The 19,444-nt window shown below is 40.6% G+C and overlaps 1 protein-coding gene across 18 annotated transcripts in view; it reads left to right on the top strand.

Annotated features, from left to right (window-relative positions):
* DLGAP1 (DLG associated protein 1) overlaps nucleotides 1–19,444 on the top strand; it is an 885,205-nt gene that overhangs the window by 670,214 nt on the left and 195,547 nt on the right. For all 18 annotated transcript variants that reach the window (XM_027068585.2, XM_053206118.1, XM_027068580.2 and 15 more), the window contains one exon: nucleotides 15,659–15,836. In XM_027068585.2, the coding sequence (XP_026924386.1) occupies nucleotides 15,659–15,836 (178 nt within the window). The remainder of the gene's footprint in view (nucleotides 1–15,658; nucleotides 15,837–19,444) is intronic.

Below are 19,444 nucleotides of genomic sequence, written 5' to 3' on the forward strand. Positions count from 1 at the left end.
AGACACAGGTCACAAGTCCAGGTTGTCATCTGTGCTTCTGATCAACCAGCTATAGATTAGAGGTTCCAATGACCCCTTCCTTCCCTGGGTTCAATTAATTTGCTAGAGAGGCTCACAGAACTCAAGCATTTTACGGTATTTCCCAAATCACTGGTGTAGGTCCTTATAAAAGGACAGAACTCAGGAAGATCTGGAGGGAAGGGAGCAAAGTAGGTGGGAAGGGGTGGAGCTCCCATTACTTTTCCAGGCACACCGCCCTCACAGCATCTCCCTGCACTTACTGACTCAGAAGTTCTCCAAACCCAGTTCTCTGGGTTTTGGATGGAGGGTTCAGCACGTAGGCTCAAGTTTACTCTTTTAAGCATGCCAACATTTATGCTATCGTTGATTACATCATCAACTGCTCATCGAGGGTGTGGCGATTGATCAAATCATTGACCATTAGTGATTGATTCAACCTCCAGCCCCTCCCTCCTCCCTGGAGATCAGGAGGTGAAACTGAAAGTTCCAACCCACCCCCCATCCCCCATCACAAGGTTGGTTGTCCTGGCAACAAGCCCCCCTTCATAGGTAGGGTCCAAAAGTCACCTCATTAAAATGACAAATGACACCTTTGTTGCTCTCAGCACTAACGAAATTCCGAGGGTTTTAAAAGCTCTGCCAGAAATGGGGATGATGACCAAATATATAAATCTCCATTGTTATCAGCCACAGTTTCACAATCTCCTAACTCAATACCAGTGAGTAAGTCAAGCACTGGGAATGAAGCCCACTTAGAATTTTTTTTTTTTTTTTTGCCAGCTCCCATGAGTTTTACATTAGAACTTTCAAACCTTCCTTGTATAATATATATCATCTCTGTGCCCTTTCACATAAAAACGTCCCATCTAAGAATACACAGGAAATTCATTAAGAATTCTTTCACTCCAGGAATTATTCTTTCAGCTTGATCTTAAAGCACAAGTAATAATGTTCCCTTTCTTTAAATGGGAGATGCTGAAGTTCATTTTTGGCCGGAACACCCAGGTAAGGACTGGGAGCCTAATTCAACGCAAAGAATGAAGAAGGGAAGTCCTCTGCCAGTTGATATAGGAGTTATAGAGGGCTCCCAGTGGCTCCTTTCAACCTGTAATGTACCTAAGAATCACCTGGAAATCCTGTTAAAATGCAGATGCTCGTCCATAGGCCCAAATGGGACCTGAGAGTCAGAATTTCTAACAAGCTCCCAGGTGATGCCCACACTGCTGGTCCTGGGACAAACTTTTGAGGAGCTTGCTTTTAAAAATACCCTGAGGGATGCCTGGGTGGTTCAGTCGGGTAAGCGTTGGACCCTTGATCTCGGCTCAGGCCATGATCTCAGGGTTCGTGGGATGGAACCCCTTGTGAGGCTCTGCCCTGGGTGTGGAACCTGCTTCCCTTCCTCTCTGCCCCTCCCCAGCACATTCTCTCTCTATCTCTCTCTCCCTCCCTCTTTCCCTCCCTCTCTCTCTCTTTCAAAATAAATAAAAGTAAATTTTAAAACTTAAAAATACCCTGAGAGCCTAATTTAATTGTTCTGGGGTGGGGCTCAGAAACAGAGGAGGGTGTGGAAATTATAATAAAATAAAATTCCCCAAATGATCACATGACTGTGTAATTCACCTGGTTGGGGGGGTGGTGGGGACTCCTTTTCCTAAATACACTTAAAGACAATAGGCAGATACAACTAAGACTAAAAAAAAAAAAAAAAATTTATTAACTGTTATTAACATGAGAGCCTATGGTTGTTATAAAATGGATCTTGCAATATATTCACAATTCTATCTTATTTCAAATTTGTGTTTGTTTTTCCCTAAGGAGCTTCTTCACCACTTTCAGCTTAAATCCTAAAACTGCTAACCAGAAGGGAAGAATGTTCTTTTAGCATTAGATATTTATCTTGTATATCAACACAGACAGAGGCCACCAGAATTTCACAAAGCGCCCCCTGGGAGGCTGTTAATAGAGGTCAATAGTGGTTAGCTCTTCCGCTCACTAGCTAGACCTCAAAGCTCTTCTGAACCTCCATTCCTCCCCTGTAGTAAGAGAACCTTAGAAAAGATGGCCACATCAATCCAGACCTCTGACATCATTTGATTCAAGTCCCCAATGGCAACCATTTAACAGCTTGATCTGCGCTAATTATCTTGTCCTTAAAAGTAGCTAGCCTGAAGATTTGCATCGTGCCTGTGCTACAGGAGGTGCGCAAAGTTCTGGAAAGCCAGAGCCTTCTGTTCATTCCTCAGTGTCGACCGCCCCCTGCAGGCGTTCTCCAGGACTGACCCTTCTCAGGGTCTGGGCTCGTCTCCGTGGAAACACCAGACTCGTTCTTCCCTTCATTTAGACCATCCGGTTCAGGAAAGAGTAGGGCAGAGCTGAGTGCCTTTTTCATTAGAGGAAAGACAAAGGCCAATTAATAAAGACCCAGAGAAGAGGAAGGGCCCCCAGGGGTTAGGAGAGGGAAGGAAATGAGGCCAGTCTGAGCTGTCTGGGCAGCAGCCTCTGAAAGGGTAGCTTTGTTTATTTTGTTTAATCCCTTAGCTCCGTCCTTCCTGGTTTTTTGTTTTTTGGGTTTTTTTTTTCTGTCATAGAAATGTCTTTTTTTTTTCTTCCTTCCTGTTTCATGCACATTACTTACTGGAATCTTGGGATTTTTCACAGCAGAATATGTGTAATCTATTATATTGCTACCTCAATACATTTTGACTAGAAAGCTTTTATCCCTTTTTAGGTGTTAGTAAATGAATGTTCAGTGCTTCTCTATGGAAAAGTTAAACCATCCCCAATAGGGTAAATATTAGCTTTCCATTCCCTCTCACTCAAAGCATAAGAGATTACTATAATTCACCACAGTGCCTAGGTAATAAAAGTGGGTAGAAGTCATATTTTCAACATCCAAGCACATTTCTGGTAAAGCTTTTGACTGCCAATAGTCCTAATCATTACTTTGCACCTAATTGATTTAATCAGAGTACCTGTGGTCATTTGAATACTATTTGATTCTGGTGATAATGGACCTGTAGGCATGTTTCCATTTTGCTCACAAATGCTTTGAAATGTTTCTACCTTACATCATGGGCAATTATACTTTCCGTTCAGAATTCTGTGAAGGTAATGATTCTTCCCATTTCCTGGAAAACCTTCCCCCCCCCCTTTTTTGAATGAATAAGTAGTTATTTTCTCTAAATGTAAGTTTCAAAACTAGTGCATTTCTACAGCTAAAGCTGATGCAACACACAGCCAATGAATGTGCATTCATGTGTGCTTTGTGGCACATCAAAGTTGTATTTTAAATGCTTTCTCCTACCATCGCCTCCAGTATTTTTATGCCTTAATTAAAGCATTGGAGTGGCTACGTGGAACTATAGTAGCCACTGATGTGTTGGAAAAGCAGGGGGCAATATTCAGGAGAGGAGTGTTGTTATTATAAACTACCTTTGCTTCCTAGAGAAACAGAAAAAAAGAATGCTGCAATCAGAGAACAGCATGAGCCCAACAGGAACCCCACCACCTTCCTTGGCTCCTGCTTGTCTTCCTTCCTCCCCAGTGACAATAGTGCTGACCCATAGGGCAGGGACATGGAATATACAGGGGGCTTCAAACACAGCGGTGCCTACACGGGTCGTTGAGCCCACACCCACGAGTACGTTCTTAAAGTGTGCATTTTTTGCTCAGTGCAAAAACTTCTGCTGGTTCATCGCAGCAGAAGTTTTGAAATTTGGAGATTAAATAGGCTCTGCTTCCTCTTAGGTAGGAACTCAGTTCTAACATCCAGCTTTGGACTCGGTGACGGACCACATTGTTTAGTTTCTCTCTACCCAGTTTCTTTCTAACCCATTCATTGTCTGAAGGTGGAATTATTATTTTTTTAATGTTTATTTATTTTTGACAGAGAGAGCGAGAGCAGGGGAGGTGCGGAGAGGGAGGCAGACAGAGGATCTGAAGTAGGCTCCTCCTTGTCAGCACAGGGCCCCATCGAACTCAGACCGTGAGATCAAGACCTGAGCCAGAAGGCGGACACTCAACTGACCGAGCCACCCAGGCGTCCCAGGGTGGAATTCTTTTTTATCCGATTTTTATTTTGATATAATTGTAGGTTCACATGTGGTTGTGAAAAGAATACAGAGAGATCGCATATACCTTTTACCCAGTCTCCTCCCAATGGTAACTTCTTACAAAACTATAGTGTAACATCACAAGCAAGATACTGACATAGCCAAGGCACAAAAGCTTTCCGTAACCACAAATAGCCCTCGTGTTGCCTTTTCCTAGTCACCTCCACTTCCCTCCCACCCCTACTTCTTCCTTCACCCCTGGCACCCACTAATCTCTTCTCCGTCTCTATGAATTTGTCATTTCAGGAACGTTCTATAAGTAGAATCATTTAGTATGTAACCTTTTGGAAATCACTTTTTTCATTTAGCATAATTCTCTCGGAGATCCTTCTAGACTGTTGGCGAGTAGCGTTCCATGGTGTGGATGTACCACACTTCACTTAACCATTTACCCGCTGATAGACATCCAGATTGTTTCCAGTTGGACACTATGATGAATAAAGCTGCTACAACATTCTTATAAAAGTTTTTGGGCGAACACAGCCTTCATTTCTCTAAAATAAATTCCCAGGAATACAACTGCTGGGTCACGTAAGAGTTGTGTGTTTCATGTTTAAAGAAATGGTCACATTTTTTAGAGTGGCCACACCATTTTACATTCGCAACCAGCAGTGTATGAGTGTTTCTGTTTCTCTAAATCCTATCAACATTTATTGCCATTAGTTTTGTGGTTTAGCCATTCTGATAGGTATGTAGTGCTATCTCATTGTGGATTTTATTTGTGTTTCCCTAATGGTTAATGATGTTCAACATCTTTTCATGTGCTTATTTGTGAAATGTCTCTTCAGGTCTTTTGCCCATTTTCTAATTAGATTTTTTTTTCTGTTGGATTTTGAGAGTACTTTGTTTACAGCACCTACAAGTCCTTCATAAGATATGTGCTTTTTTTTTTTTTAATCTTCTTGTCTCTAGCTTGTCGTTTCATCTTCTTCATGGAGTCTTTCAAAGAGCCAAAGTTTTTAATTTTGATTACATCCAATTTATCAAAGTTTCCTTTGATGGATCATTCTTTTAGTGTCAAATCTAAGAACACTTTGCCCAGCTCAGAATCCTGAAGATTTTCCCTGTTTTTTCCATGTTTTGTATTTAAGACCATGATCCATTTTGGGTTAATTTTTTATAAAGCGTGAGACGTAAAGTTTGGTTTAGTTTGGTTTTTGCCTATAGATGTCCAATTACCCCAGTACCATTTGTTGAAAAGGATATCTTTCCTCCATTAAATTGCTATTACAAAAAATGCTATTCATCTGACTCTTGATTTCAGTCCAGGTCACAAGCTCACGAATAGTGGGATCAAGGTCTGTGAGGAACTCTGTGCTGGGTGCACTGAGTCTGCTTGGGATTCTCTCTCCCTCTCTCTCTCTCTCTCTGCCCCCCACCTGGTCACATGCACATGCACATAGGCACTCTGTCTCTCTCAAAATAAATAAACATTCTTAAATATTTCGTTAAAAAATGCTATTATAATTGCAATAATCAGCTGGACATGTTTGCGTGGGTTTATTTCTAGATTTTCCACTCTGTTCCATTGATCTGTGTGTTTATTCCTCCCACCAATGCCACACCATCTTGATTACTGAAGTCACATAGAAAATCTTTCAGTTGAGTAGAGTGAAAATAGATAGATACAAATTGAATAGAGCGAATCCTGTTTTATTCCTCAAAATTAATTTGGTTATTCTAGTTCCTTTGACTTTCCATGTAGACTTTTGAATAATCTTGTCTATATCCACAAAAATATGGAATTTTTTTGCAGCTTTATCGTTTGGTGTATACATACATAAGATTCCTGTGTCTTCTTACTGGATTGGTTCTTTAATTATTTAATTATGTAATGGCCCTCTCTGTCTCTAGTCTTTTTCTTTACCAATAAACTTTACTAATAAAATGTCTTCGTCTGATATTAATAGAGCCACTCCTATTTTCCTTTGATTGATGTTTCCATGATACATTTTTTTCTGTCCTTTTCTTTTCAACTTGTTTACATCATTATATTTGAAGTGAGTTTCTCAGAGACAGAGTATAGTTGGGTCATGTTTTTTAATACAGTCTGCAAATCTCTGTCTTTTAACTAATGCATTTAGACCATATATTTAATGTAATTATTATCTTAAGGTTTAAGTCTTCCATTGGATTTTTTGTTTTCTGTTTGTTCTGGGGCTTTTTGTTTGTTTGTTTCTCTGATTTTGTTTTCTGCTATTTCCCATAAGAAATGGAAACTCGAATATTTTTTAGACTTCTGTAGTGTTTTTGAGTATGTCCTTTTGGTATAGTTTTTTAGTGGTAGCTTTAGGAATTATAACTTATCACAACTTAATGATATCATTTTAGCAGTTTGAGTAAACTATAGAAACCTACTTCCCTTTGTACCTGTTTACTATCTCCTATTTATAACATCACTACCTTAAATATTTTCTATACATTTTTTAATTAAAATTTTTTTTTAATCTTTATTCATTTATGAGAGACAGAGAGAGAGAACACAAGCAGCGACTGAGCCACCCAGGCGCCCCATCTCTGTAAACATTTGGAACCCTACCAAACAATGTTATAATCTTGGCTTAAACCATCAAACATAATTTAGAAAACTCAAGGGAAGAGAGAATGCCTATTCTATTTACCAATGTTTGTGTTTACCATGTCCTTTCTTCCTTCCTGATGCTTCAAGTTTCCTTCACTGATTACTTCCTTTCTGTTTAAAGAACAGCCCTGGGGACCCTGGGTGGCTCAGTTGGTTAAGCCTCTGACTTTGGCTCAGATCATGATCTCATAGTTCGTGAGTTTGAGCCCCGCGTCAGGCTCTGTGCTGACAGCTCAGAGCTTGGAGCCTGCTTCAGATTCTGTCTCTCTCTCTCTCTCTCTCTCAAAAGTAAATAAACATTAGAAAAAAATTTTTAAATAAAGAAAGAATGGCCCTTAGGCATTCTTTCAGGTAGATATGCTGGCAACAAATTCTAGTTTTCCTTGGTCTAAAAATTTCTTTATTCCCCCCCCCCCCTTATCCCTGAAGAATAATTTCACGGCACATAGAATTCTAGGCCGGCAGTTCTTTGCCTTCAGCCCTTAAAAAAAATAACACCGCTTTTTCACCTCCATGGTTTCTGAAGAGAAATTTGTGTCATTCAAATTGGTTTTTCCCTATAGATAAATACCCTCTGGCTACTTTGCAGATTTTACTTTGTCTTAAGTATTTAGATGTTTAATTATAATGTCCCTTGCCATGGATTTCTCCAGATTTAGTCTGTTTAAGATTCACTCACCTTCTTGAATCCATAGGTTTATGTCTCTTGACAAACTGAGGACATTTTCAGCCGTGATTTCTTTGAATGCTTTTTTCAGTCCCACCCTTTCTCCTCTCCTTCCCAGACTCCAATTTTGAATGATCATCTTTGATTATAGTCCCACAGGTCCACGAAGCCCTACTTTTTTTCTCTCTTTCTTTCTGTTTTTCATACTGGGTGATTTCTAATGTTCTATCATCCAGTTGGCTGCTTCTTTCTCTTTCTCCTCAACTTGGCCATTGACCCCCTCTACTAAGCTTTATATTTTGGTTATTGTATTTTTCAGTTCTAAAATTTCTACTTGGCTCTTCTTTATATCTTCTCTTTGTTTGCTGAGGTTATTGGCTGAAGCTGGTGTGTTTTTTTTTTTAATTCGTTTCAAGTGTGTTAATGATTGCTCTTCAAAGCTTTGTTATCCTAACTGCTTTGAAGTTTTGGGGTTTTTTTTTCCCAGATAATTTAACATCTCTGCCATCTCAGTATTGGCATCTATTGATTGTCATTTTTCATTCAGTTTTAGATCTTCCTGGCTCTTAGTATGAGAGTTGAAACCTGGGCATTTTTGTATTGTTAGTAGACTATGGATGTTATTTAAACCTTCTGTTTTAGGTGGTTTTTAAAATACCACTCCAGGGGCGCCTGGATGACTCAGTCGGTTAAGCGTCCAGCTTGGGCTCAGATCATGATCCCACAGTTCGTGGGTTCAAGCCCCACATCGGGCTCTGCACTGACAGCGCAGAGCCTGCTTGGGATTCTCTCTCACTCCCTCTCTTTCCGCCCCTCCTCAATTGATGCTTTCTCTCTCCAAATAAATAAACTTTAACTCTATACATATCATTCCAGCAAGACAATTGGGAGCACCACCTCATCGCTGCCAGTTAGATATACAAGTCCAAGTTCCCCACTTAAATGCTACTGACACCTAAAATGGGTGGGTGCTCCTCATCACTGTTGGGTATGGGTGGGAGTTCTGGACTCCCCACATGATCTCCACTGATGCCACACTGGAGTCAGTTTTATTACTGCTGGACAACGATGAAAGATCCGACTCCCCACTAGCCTCTTCTGAAACTACCTCTGCATGCGGGGGCAGGGATGCCTCATTACTACTGTGTGGGAATAGAAGGCCAGTTTCCCCATGTGCTCCCCACTGGTACCACATGGGAAGGGATTGCTCATGGGGATAAAAGTCTCAGCTCCCTACTTGCCCTTTTCTGATACCACCTTGGTGAGAACGTTACAATACCTCCTTACCACCCCATGAGGGTAGAGGGTCTAAGATTCCACTCGGCCCTTGCTGGAATGGTAGACGTGGTACCACAGTTTTTTTCTTTGGTGTTTGGCTGGAGTAAAGTCATCATTATTTAACAGTGTTCTGTCTTAGACTCATAAATACAGAGAACACACCGCTGGTTGCCAAAGGGCCAGGGGCCAGGGGATGCGCAAAATAGAAGCGAAGCCACTTAAGAGGTAAAAGCCCCAGTTACAAAATAAATAAGTCATGGGGATGAGAAGTAAAGCATAGAAAAGATAGTAATCAATATTGTGATGACATCGTATGGTGGCAGATGGTAACCACACTTATTGTGGTGAGCATGACATAATGTGTAGAATTGTTGAATCACTATTTTGAACACCATCGTATGTCACCTTTTTGGTTCTAGGTTGGGCTTATGTAGTTGGCCATATTTCTTATGCATACCACAACCAGGTAACTGCCACAAATAAGAAACCTTGGAAAACCATGAAGATTTTGTTTCCAACTGAAAAAAACTTGGATATAATTGTAGAAACTCTCCTGGTAATATTTTACGAACATGGGAAAAATACTAGCAAAAAAGTAAATGTTATCTCAGTTTTCGAAAGACAAGATTCCAAAAATTGCAAATAGTTAATCTAATGTGAATCCTTATGAAAATTCCAGGAGGAATTTTTACATAGACGGTTTGTGATGATTTAGCAAATGGGGAACTACCATAGATTTACTAACAAGGCACGTATAGAACTACCTATATTTCCCTCTTTGAAATGGTTGAGCCAGGCACATGAGAGGAATGTAATTGCATTTAGGATAGTATTTAAAATAGTAGATCACTTGGGGCGCCTGGGTGGCTCAGTCAGGTAAGCGTCCGACTTCAGCTCAGGTCGTGATCTCATGGTTCATGGGTTCAAGCCCTGCGTAGGGCTCTGTGCTAACAGCTCAGAGCCTGGAGCCTGCTTCAGATTCTGTCTTCCTCTCTCTCAGCCCCTCCCCCCCCTCAAAAATAAACATTAAAAAATAATAATAATAATAAATAAAACAGTAGATCACAAAATGTTGCATGAAAAAGTTAAAATCAGAGAAGCACAGGCTGGGTGATAGAGGCATATGTGAAACAGCTTTACAGCAAAAACTATATTATTGGTGGACTGAGTCAACTCAGAAGATCACTGACTCACCAAACCCCAGTCAATAACTTTATAAGTAATTGGGTAAGGAAATAAATGGCATAATTATGGGAAAGGTACGAGATGGTTAAGAATATAGAAATCAGGCAGACTTAGCTTTAGATTCTGAGTTTACAAACTTATCAGCCTCAGTTTCCTCATTTGTAAGATAGAAAATAACAATGTTTCGTAATTGCTATAATAATCCAAAATATTGGTGTGACAGATAAGACATTGAAGGTGAAGCTCTTAAATGCATGGGACCTTGTAAGACTCACTGATTTGGGGTATTGCTATGTTTGCTTCTGTTATCACATATACAAAAAGAGGCAAGAATAGTTGATCTATTTATTGCATATTGCATGGGGATGACAGGATTAGCCTTTGATTTCAATTTAATAGGAACTAAAGTGTCAAAAATTGGAACGATTTAACATCATTTGCTATAAAGATCTAAAAGGTGTCCAAAGAGAGCTTACCAGAAGCTAAGAGCATGATTATAGCCCAAACAATCTAGAGCTTCCTCAGGCCATATCCCAGGAGGATCTTCTCTCGAAGAAAGGACAATAGCCATTCTGTATTCTGTACTTGTCAGCCCACATTTGGAAGTTTAAGTTTGGCTTTGGGTACTTTGTTGTCAAAGAGGAAATAACAAATTGGACTGACTTCAGAGACAGGTCATCAAGGTAATGGACAGCCTGGAAGCCTTGACATAAGAGAACGAGATAAAGGGGGGCACGTCACCCGGAGAAGAGAAGGCTTAGCAGGGATAGACAGCAGCTGTGTTCAAGACAACTGAAGACTGCACGGAAGGGATGTGTTTTTCGTGACCTTTTGGCATGCCAGTAGTGAGTAGAGACACGAAGCATTTGACAACGGAGGTTAGAAGAAAACCAACACTGTAAGAATTATTTAAGAGTCTGTCTTTAGTGGCTTTTTGTTCTTCCTAAAGTGAAATCAGAATATGAAACACTTTGAAAAATCTATCAAAATACTTTCACATAAGTTTTAACTCCTCCAATTTGTCAATGTCAACTTGTATCTATGTAAGTACATCTGCTCTGCTCTGACACTTTTTAAATTGAAGGAAACACTCTGTATTTAGCTTCAAGCAGCATCTCGGTCACTATTTCCACCTCCTCCTAAGCATTATCATCATGGGCTTTTTACGAACTAGTACATTTCAATTGTCATCACAGCTTTCCTAGTGATGACATTATTTCTTTTGTCACTGATTTGTAAACTGACATGATTGCCAACAGTCTTTCTGCAATCTCTAACTACTTACAGAATTACTTTTTCGGATGCCTTAATTATTTCGATGCAATTTATTCTCCGTCATGCTATATCAAGTTTTAATTACATTACTGTTTTTGCAATTACTGGAGCAATGAAATGATACTCACATTTTTCCTATACTTTCCGCCGAGTAAGTATCATTTGTCTCTTTTCAACGACAGGAATCGTAGTGTCTGAAATACTACCATAAGCACTTACCGTGCTTAAAACTTACCTTAAATGATCGATAAAATGTCTTTCAAGGAAGAAAAAAAAAGTTCTATTATGTTGGCCCCCAAATTTGTTGGGAGTTTAATTGCCAAGCGATGAAATAGGAAAGATTAATTACTTCGTTAAAGAGAGATTTTTACTTCTGGGTATATCCTCAAAAAAACTGGAAGCAGGGGCTCAAACAGACATTTGTACACCCGTGTTCCCAGCAGCTTTATTCACAAAAGCAAAAGGCCGAAGCAACCCAAGTGTCTGTCAATAGATGAATGGATAAACAAAAATGTAGTATCAACACACAGTGGATTGTTCTTTGGCCTTAAAGGAAGTTCTGACACGTGCGGCAGCCTAGGATGAACCTTGAAGACATGATGCTAAGTGAAACAAGCCAGGCAAATACTATACAATTTCACTTGTATGAGATGCCCAGGGTGGCCAAACTCAGAGACGTAAAGTGGAATGGTAGTTGCCAGGAGCGGAAGGTGAGACCGCTTAAGATTTACTCTCAAATACCCTGTGATCTCACTTATGTGCAGACTAAACAAACAAGCAAACAAATGAGCTTATAAATACCAAGAACAGATTAGTGGTTGCCAAAGGCAAGTGTTGGGGGTAGGAGAAATGAGTGAAGGGGGTCGAAAGGTACAAACTTCCAGTTGTGAAGCGAAGAAGTCCTGCGGATGTGATGTACAGCGTGGACACTTTTGTTAACAATCCTGTATTGTGTATTTGAAAGTGTTGAGAGTACATCTTAAAAGTGCTCATCACATGAAAAGAATTCTGTAACTGTGTGGTGATGAATGTTAACTAGACTTATTAGGGTGATCATTTAGCGATATTTACAAATAGTCAATCACTCATTAGGTTCTACATCTGAAACTAATATGTCACTTTTATATCTCAATTTAAAAAAAAAACATTTTTGGGGTGCCTGGGTGGCGCAGTCGGTTAAGCGTCCGACTTCAGCCAGGTCACGATCTCGCGGTCCTTGAGTTCGAGCCCCGCGTCGGGCTCTGGACTGATGGCTCAGAGCCTGGAACCTGTTTCCGATTCTGTGTCTCCCTCTCTCTCTGCCCCTCCCCCGTTCATGCTCTGTCTCTCTCTGTCCCAAAAATAAATAAACGTTGAAAAAAAATTTTTTTTTTTAAAAAACATTTTTTTTAATCTACTCGGGGCTCCCAGGTAGCTCAGTCGGTTAAGCGTCCGACTTCGTCTCAGGTCATCTCACGGCTCGTGGGTTCGAGCCCCACATCGGGCTCTGTGCTGACAGCTCAGAGCCTGGAGCCTGCTTCAGGTGCTGTGTCTCCCTCTCTCTCTGCCCTTCTCTCTCTCTCTCTCTCTCTCTCTCTCTCAAAAATAAATATTAAATGTTTTAAAATCTTGCAGCCTGAGTATTATTTCATCTTTCTCTTTAGCCACCTTACCGACACACTGGGCCAACCTTGTTTATGCAGCTGCCCCACAGCCAGGAAAGGGTCTCCTATCTTTGAATGCTCTTAAAGGACATGATAATGAATGGGGCTCAGCCAGGCCCGCATCTCAGTGCTGATAAGCCACGAAACGTTAACTTAGCACAAGCCATTTAGGGAGGAAAGGGGAAAAAGACAGACGTCATTTGAATAGGCCAACATTGAAAAATAATCCATCTAACACGAGAACGAATATTTCTGAATACGCACACGCCCTTTCTTCTCAGCAAGCCACCTTTCTCTTGAGGTGAAATATAGAAATAAATGCACTATTTTCCGGTGTTTCTCCAGTGAGCGTTTCCGCATCAGTAGCACATGTCCGTACTTTTACCCTTTATATTGACAGCTGTGGGCTCCGCTCAGTGGACAAGAGGAAAGAGTTCATTTCCTTACAGTTAGCGTCTGATGAAAGTGTGTGCTGTTTTATCAGAAATGACTCACCAAAGTAGAACTCTTCAATCCTTTCTGAATGATTTTTCACTTTGAAATTTGGGAATTATGCCTTATTTCATGACAAGTGACCTGGGTGAATGATTGTTGCAATGATGCCTCATTTCCCCATCTCAGCCAGCAGACACTCATTTTTCAAAACACTGGACTTTCACTTCGTCTTGTGCATATACACCATTTATGAAAGTCACCCCCCCCCCGCCCCCCCGGAATTGCTGCCCTGATAACCATTTGGAACAGCACCGTCATTTATGTTGGCAATATCCATGCCCTGGGTCGGGTTGCAAAAGAGCCAAAGAAACACGTTTACCATCTAATTCTCACGTTCTAAGGGGAAGTGAACTTTTGGTTATAAATGCTTCTAGCTAAGTCTCTCTTTTCCTAGAAGAGACCTTAAGGGGAAAAGGAATTCTTCAGTTTGTATGTTGGTTGGTTGGGATTTGGGGCATGAGCATTTATAAAGTGGCCCATTGTGAATCACCATAATAGCACATAACACATGGCAAATATTTGCTTGAGCTGGCAGAGCAAATAGTTCATGTTTGACAGCTACTTGTAGGATCCATCGAGAACATCCATTTTTAGAACAGTTTCCCTTTTGTGGTAATAATGTAGGAGGTTTGCTTTTGATGTTAAATTCTGGATCTATTTTTTTAATGTTTATTTATTTTTGAAAAAGAGAGAGAGAGCATGCATGAGCGGGGAAGGGGCAGAGAGAGAGGGAGACACAGAATCCGAAGCAGGCTCCAGGCTCAGAGCTGTCAACACACAACCCGATGCGGGGCCGAACTCAAGAACGGCGAGATCATGACCTGAGCCGAAGTCGGGCGTTCAGCTGACGGAGCCACCCAGGTGCCCCTATTCTAGATCTATTTTAACTTGGTCCCCTTTTCAATGCAATTGCAAAAACTAGCTGCTCCCAGGTTTTAGTATTACTGAGTCCATCTTTTTTGACTATTATATTTAAGTAATTACATTAAATTAATACAAAATTAATACAAACTTCAAGAATGAGTGCAATCTTATACATTGCCAAGAGGACATTTGGAATGTGGAGAATATCTTTACCGTCTGTGGACAGAATGCGTTCTAATAGTTTGCCAGTTGATTTTTTTTATCTTCCAGATAATTAATTGTACAATCCATGAATAATCAAAGCTTATCTCTCAGTTCACCACATTTATATTCCTTATATCTTTTTATTTTCTAATTTCATTGGTTATAATCTCCGGGATGATGATAAATAACAGCAATGGCATTGGGCATACATCTTTCTTATCAACTTTAATTTTAAACTGCAAGCAATGTTTCAGCAAAAAGAAAAGAAATTTAATAATGAAAGAAAAATCACCCTGAACTCCATGTGAAAGCAAGCTTTAAAAATTACTAAAAATGAATTGTTTGTATATGAATAGAAAAGTAGGAAGGATTTACACCAGACTGCTATGGGTAGTTCTTTTAAGGGTGTAGAATTCTGAAGCAGAAACGGGGGTGGAGAGGAAGACCCACCTTCTGTTTTATATACTCCTGTATAGCTTGGCAGTGAGCATTTTCTACTTCTATAATTTTAAAATGCATCGTGAAAAAAATACAAAGAGTACAGTGTGTAAAGACTTTCTTTACATATCAAGATTTAAAGATGTGCACATTGTTAACGGCTAAAATTTAACTTTTGTTCACTAAGTTCAATCTCAACTAAATGAGACAAAGATTAGATAGACAAGCAGATGACAGAAAGATTGGTAGAGACACTGATATAAATGTATACCCACTTACTGTTACTAGAAAGTCCAAAAACAAAAATATGGGCACAGAAAGGAAATGGGTAAAAGAAAACGCTTACAGGGGTGCCTGGGTGGCTCAATCAGCTAAGCGTCCTTCCTTTGATTTCAGTTCAGGTCATGATCTCACGGTCGCAACACTGAGCCCCGCATCAGTCTCTGTGCAGAACCTGCTTGGGCTTCTCTCTCTCTGCCCCTTCCCTGCTCGCTCGCTCTCTCTCTCTCTCTCTCTCTCTCTCAAAGTAAATAAATAAACTTTAAAAAGAATTTTGAAAAGAAGAAAAGGCCTACAGACTACCAGGACAGGATTCTGGGGCAGGGAAGTCAGAACTATTATCTCCCCCCGCCCCTGCCCTGGGATGCAGATGGGGAAATTATTTCATAGGCTGAAGAGAATTTGAATTGCTCACATCATGAGATGTTACGAAACCTTAATGATTTCTGGTAAAAAGTTTTTCCTTCTGGGACACCATGGGAGAGTCTAGGGATCAGAGGAAGCCATCTGTATTGTTCATCCCAGTATTTAGGGTGGTATATCAATGATAGAGCGACCATGTCTTATTACTACTTACATTTCTACTAAACGTGCCCTTTCCTTTTTTCTCTTTTAGGATTTCCAATGAACACTCCCCCAAACTCCAGATCCGGAGTCACAGTTACCTGAGGGCAGTAAGTGAAGTCTCCATCAATCGAAGCCTGGACAGCCTTGACCCTGCCGGCCTGCTCACATCACCAAAGTTCCGCTCTAGGAACGAGAGCTACATGCGAGCCATGAGCACCATCAGCCAGGTGAGCACTGTGGCCATGGGCCATGGGCCATGAACTACATAAGGATTAGTGGAAACAGAGGGCATGAAGCGAGGAGATGGCCACTCGCAGAGTAAACCACTGAGGGGTCAGGTGGGAGGCCTAATCTAAATGCTACACGTATTCACCTAAGGCAAGCACCTGGTGTCAGCAGTCTGCCAGCAGAGAAGGGGTCCTCTGCAGAGGGATAAAGGACATTGGAGCGAGTCCTCGGAAATTCATCAGCAGTCAGTACCAGCAAATGTGCCCTTAAGGAGTTAATGGATAAGGTTGAAAAGACTCTTGAAGGACAGAAGGACAGCATAGACATCACTGGCAAAACCAAGGCAGCGTCTAATCACAAAAGTACAAGCGTTGAGCAAGTCTTGATAGACAACAGCCTGAGGACAGGAAATGAGATACAGTCTACTTATCTCAACGGGGTCCCAGGTGAATACTGTATCTTGGTAATGAGACAAAAGTCACTTCTAAGAACTGGTATCAGGACTAGGGATGAAGACTCAGGCATCTTAATGCTAGATCCAAAATATCCAGTCCCTCCCATCAAAGTTTCAGAGAGTGGGAGAGGACTGGGCTACCTAAGATCAGGGGCAGAGAGAACCTGGGGCTCTTTGAAGACCGGACCCTGCCAGCTTTCGGAGCCACCAGGGGAGCAGAAGTTGCCGCTAGGGACACCTTCCTGTGGGAGCACAAAAAGAAGGATGTTTTGTAAATGATGCCTAGGACCTCTGAAGTTAAATTTCTATCACAAAAATAACTGCCATACTATCAATTCAGCTAATATTTATTGAGCAGAACACTGGACCAGATTATACAAGTTATTCAGTGATTAACAGTACAAAATCCATTCCCGCCAAGAGCTTGTAAGAGAACATACAAAGAAGATAAAAGTGCTATCACAGTTATTATTTACTTGAACACTACAAACTACTCTGAGGGAGGTAGGGCAAGTGTAAGAGGCTCCTTTACTGGGTCCCTCTGCTAACTGCTTTATATTTCCAGAATGTTATTTTATAAAACACTCTGTAAGAGATGGAAGAAACCAGATGTCAAATGAGACTTTGTGGTCACAAAATTGTCAACAAGATCCTGAAGCTAAGGAGAAAAAGGTGCTAAGAACAAAGATTCTAAAGAGAGAGCTTCCAGGCATGCAGTCCAGGAATATGCATTTTAACAAATATTCCAAGGGATTCTACTAAAGTAGTATTTGATCTGGACTTTGAAAAATGCTTCCCTAATTCAAGGAATAGTGAGTGTTCTAGTTTTGGTGGAGCTCAGAATACTTCTAGAGGCAGCAATGGGAAGTCTGTCCTGAATTTTGCCCTGGAGATTTTTTTTTTCTTCTCAACGTTTATTTTTTTTTTTTTTTTGGGACAGAGAGAGACAGAGCATGAACGGGAGAGGGGCAGAGAGAGAGGGAGACACAGAATCAGAAACAGGCTCCAGGCTCTGAGCCATCAGCCCAGAGCCCGACACAGGGCTCGAACTCACGGACCGCGAGATCGTGACCTGGCTGAAGTCCGACGCTCAACCGACTGCACCACCCAGGCGCCCCTGGAGATATTTTTTTTAACGCATGGCCTTGCATGCCAGCTCCAGAGGACTGGACTTCATTTATTAGGAATGGAATTGATTAAAAATTAATTAAAACTTCAGCTTTTAAGCAGCAAGAGATATGATCAGAACTTTGATACAAGAAAATTCATATTCAACAAAGGCAGGGACCATAGCAAGGTTCTGAGAGCAGGGCAGAGTGGGAACAGGGAAAGCTAGCCTTGGGGACTCCAATATCTGCCTACTGTACATTTGCTTACTTTAGAGAAGGCTCCAAGAACATGCATGCCAATGTGTGTTAGTTAATGCTGTCCAATGACACTCATCCCAACACTCAGGGAAATTAGTTGGTGCCTCATTTGGTGAAATTTTGACTTGTCTGTCTTTACTTTTTCACACTAAGCAATATAATATTTTAAATTTCTTTAAGTTTATCTTTATTCCGGACAGCCTCATGGTCACATAGCCTTCCAGAAATATAAAATAGGCTATAAATCCAGCTGTCATACATGTAGAATACATCGATGGATTTTTTTTAAAAATTTTGGGGGTGCCTGGGTGGTTTAGTTGGTTGAGTGGCCGACTACGGCTCAGGTCATGATCTTGCAATTTGTGGGTTCAAGTCCCATGTCAGGCTCTCTGCTGTCAACTCAGAGCCTGGAGCCTGCTTCAGATCTGTGTCTCCCTCTCTCTCTGCCCCTCCCGCACCCGTGCTCTGTCTCTTTCTCTCAAAAATAAATAAATATTTTAAAAATTGTCGAAAAATGCTTATACCCATTCACTGCTTTCATAACGTTAAATGTTTAAATTTTCAATGTTCAAGACAGGAGAAACATGCTACTTTGCCCCATCAGGACATTGCGTCTATGCAGCTGTCTGACTTGGGTCCCTGTGCCACAGATCGGACCTTCCTGAGACAATCTCCCTTCCTAGTGACAACCTAGTAAAATATCAACAAATCACTGAAGAAACGCATGTGGGCCCCGATGCTATGGCGGGTCAAGCTCTGCAATTCGGTGGTATAATCGTTCAGCCTTGAGTAAAATACAGAAAGAATAGCCATCCTAAATGGATTCCTAAGGCTACATCATTTTTCTAGTTCCGTATTCAATTTTCAAGTAACACAATATCTTTAAGGATAATTTCAAACTTTCCATTGCAGTCCCAACACTGTCATTATTCAAAGGAGAATAGTTTCTTCTTCCAAGCAATACTACCATATAGATTCTAGACTTTTCAAAAAGTGGTTAGCTTTTATGATGTTGGGATGTTCTCTCTTATAGATCTTTAGTAGCAGCTCTAATAGTATAGAATTTAAATGCATGCTATCCTATTCCCTTTTAAAACCTGCCATTTTAGTCATCAAGGGCTCCTGGAAAGATCAAACTAAAATGTTGTAAGAGAAGATATTGGTCTAGAATAATTAAGCCATTTGTTTCTGCCATTCATACCTGATAGAAGTAAAATATCCCTAAAAACAGATAGTGCTTGCATGATAGAGAAAAACTGACCTTTTTTAATATTTATTCCCTTTCTATGTTTTTTTTAAATTATATATCCATCTAATAAGATGGGGCTTTCTAAAGTAAAGCTTGAGAAGAAAGAATTTTTAAAAGTCACATGTGAAAAAAAAATATATAGTATAATAACTAGGTCATTTCCAAATTGGCTCAATTTATGTCCTCATTCACTTCAAGTCCAATTCTCAAATATCTTCATCTGGAATGGTAAACCAGAAGCCTGCAGACATCTTTTGTCTGGCAATATGTTGGATTTTTACATCATTTTTTAAAAGTGAGTAGACAGGGGCGCCTGGGTGGCTCAGTTGGTTGAGCGTCTGACTCTTGCTTTCACCTCAGGCCACGATCTCACCATTCCTGGGTTTGAGCCCTACATCAGGCTCCGCACTGACAGCACAGAGCCTGCTTGGGATTCTCTCTCACTCCCTCTCCCTCTGCCCCTCCCCTGCTCATGCTCTATCTCTCAAAATAAAATAAACTTAAAAAAAAGAAGTGAGTACACAGTTATTATGTTCA

The sequence above is a fragment of the Acinonyx jubatus genome, chromosome D3 (genome assembly GCF_027475565.1).
Source record: "Acinonyx jubatus isolate Ajub_Pintada_27869175 chromosome D3, VMU_Ajub_asm_v1.0, whole genome shotgun sequence".
NCBI lineage: Eukaryota > Metazoa > Chordata > Mammalia > Carnivora > Felidae > Acinonyx > Acinonyx jubatus.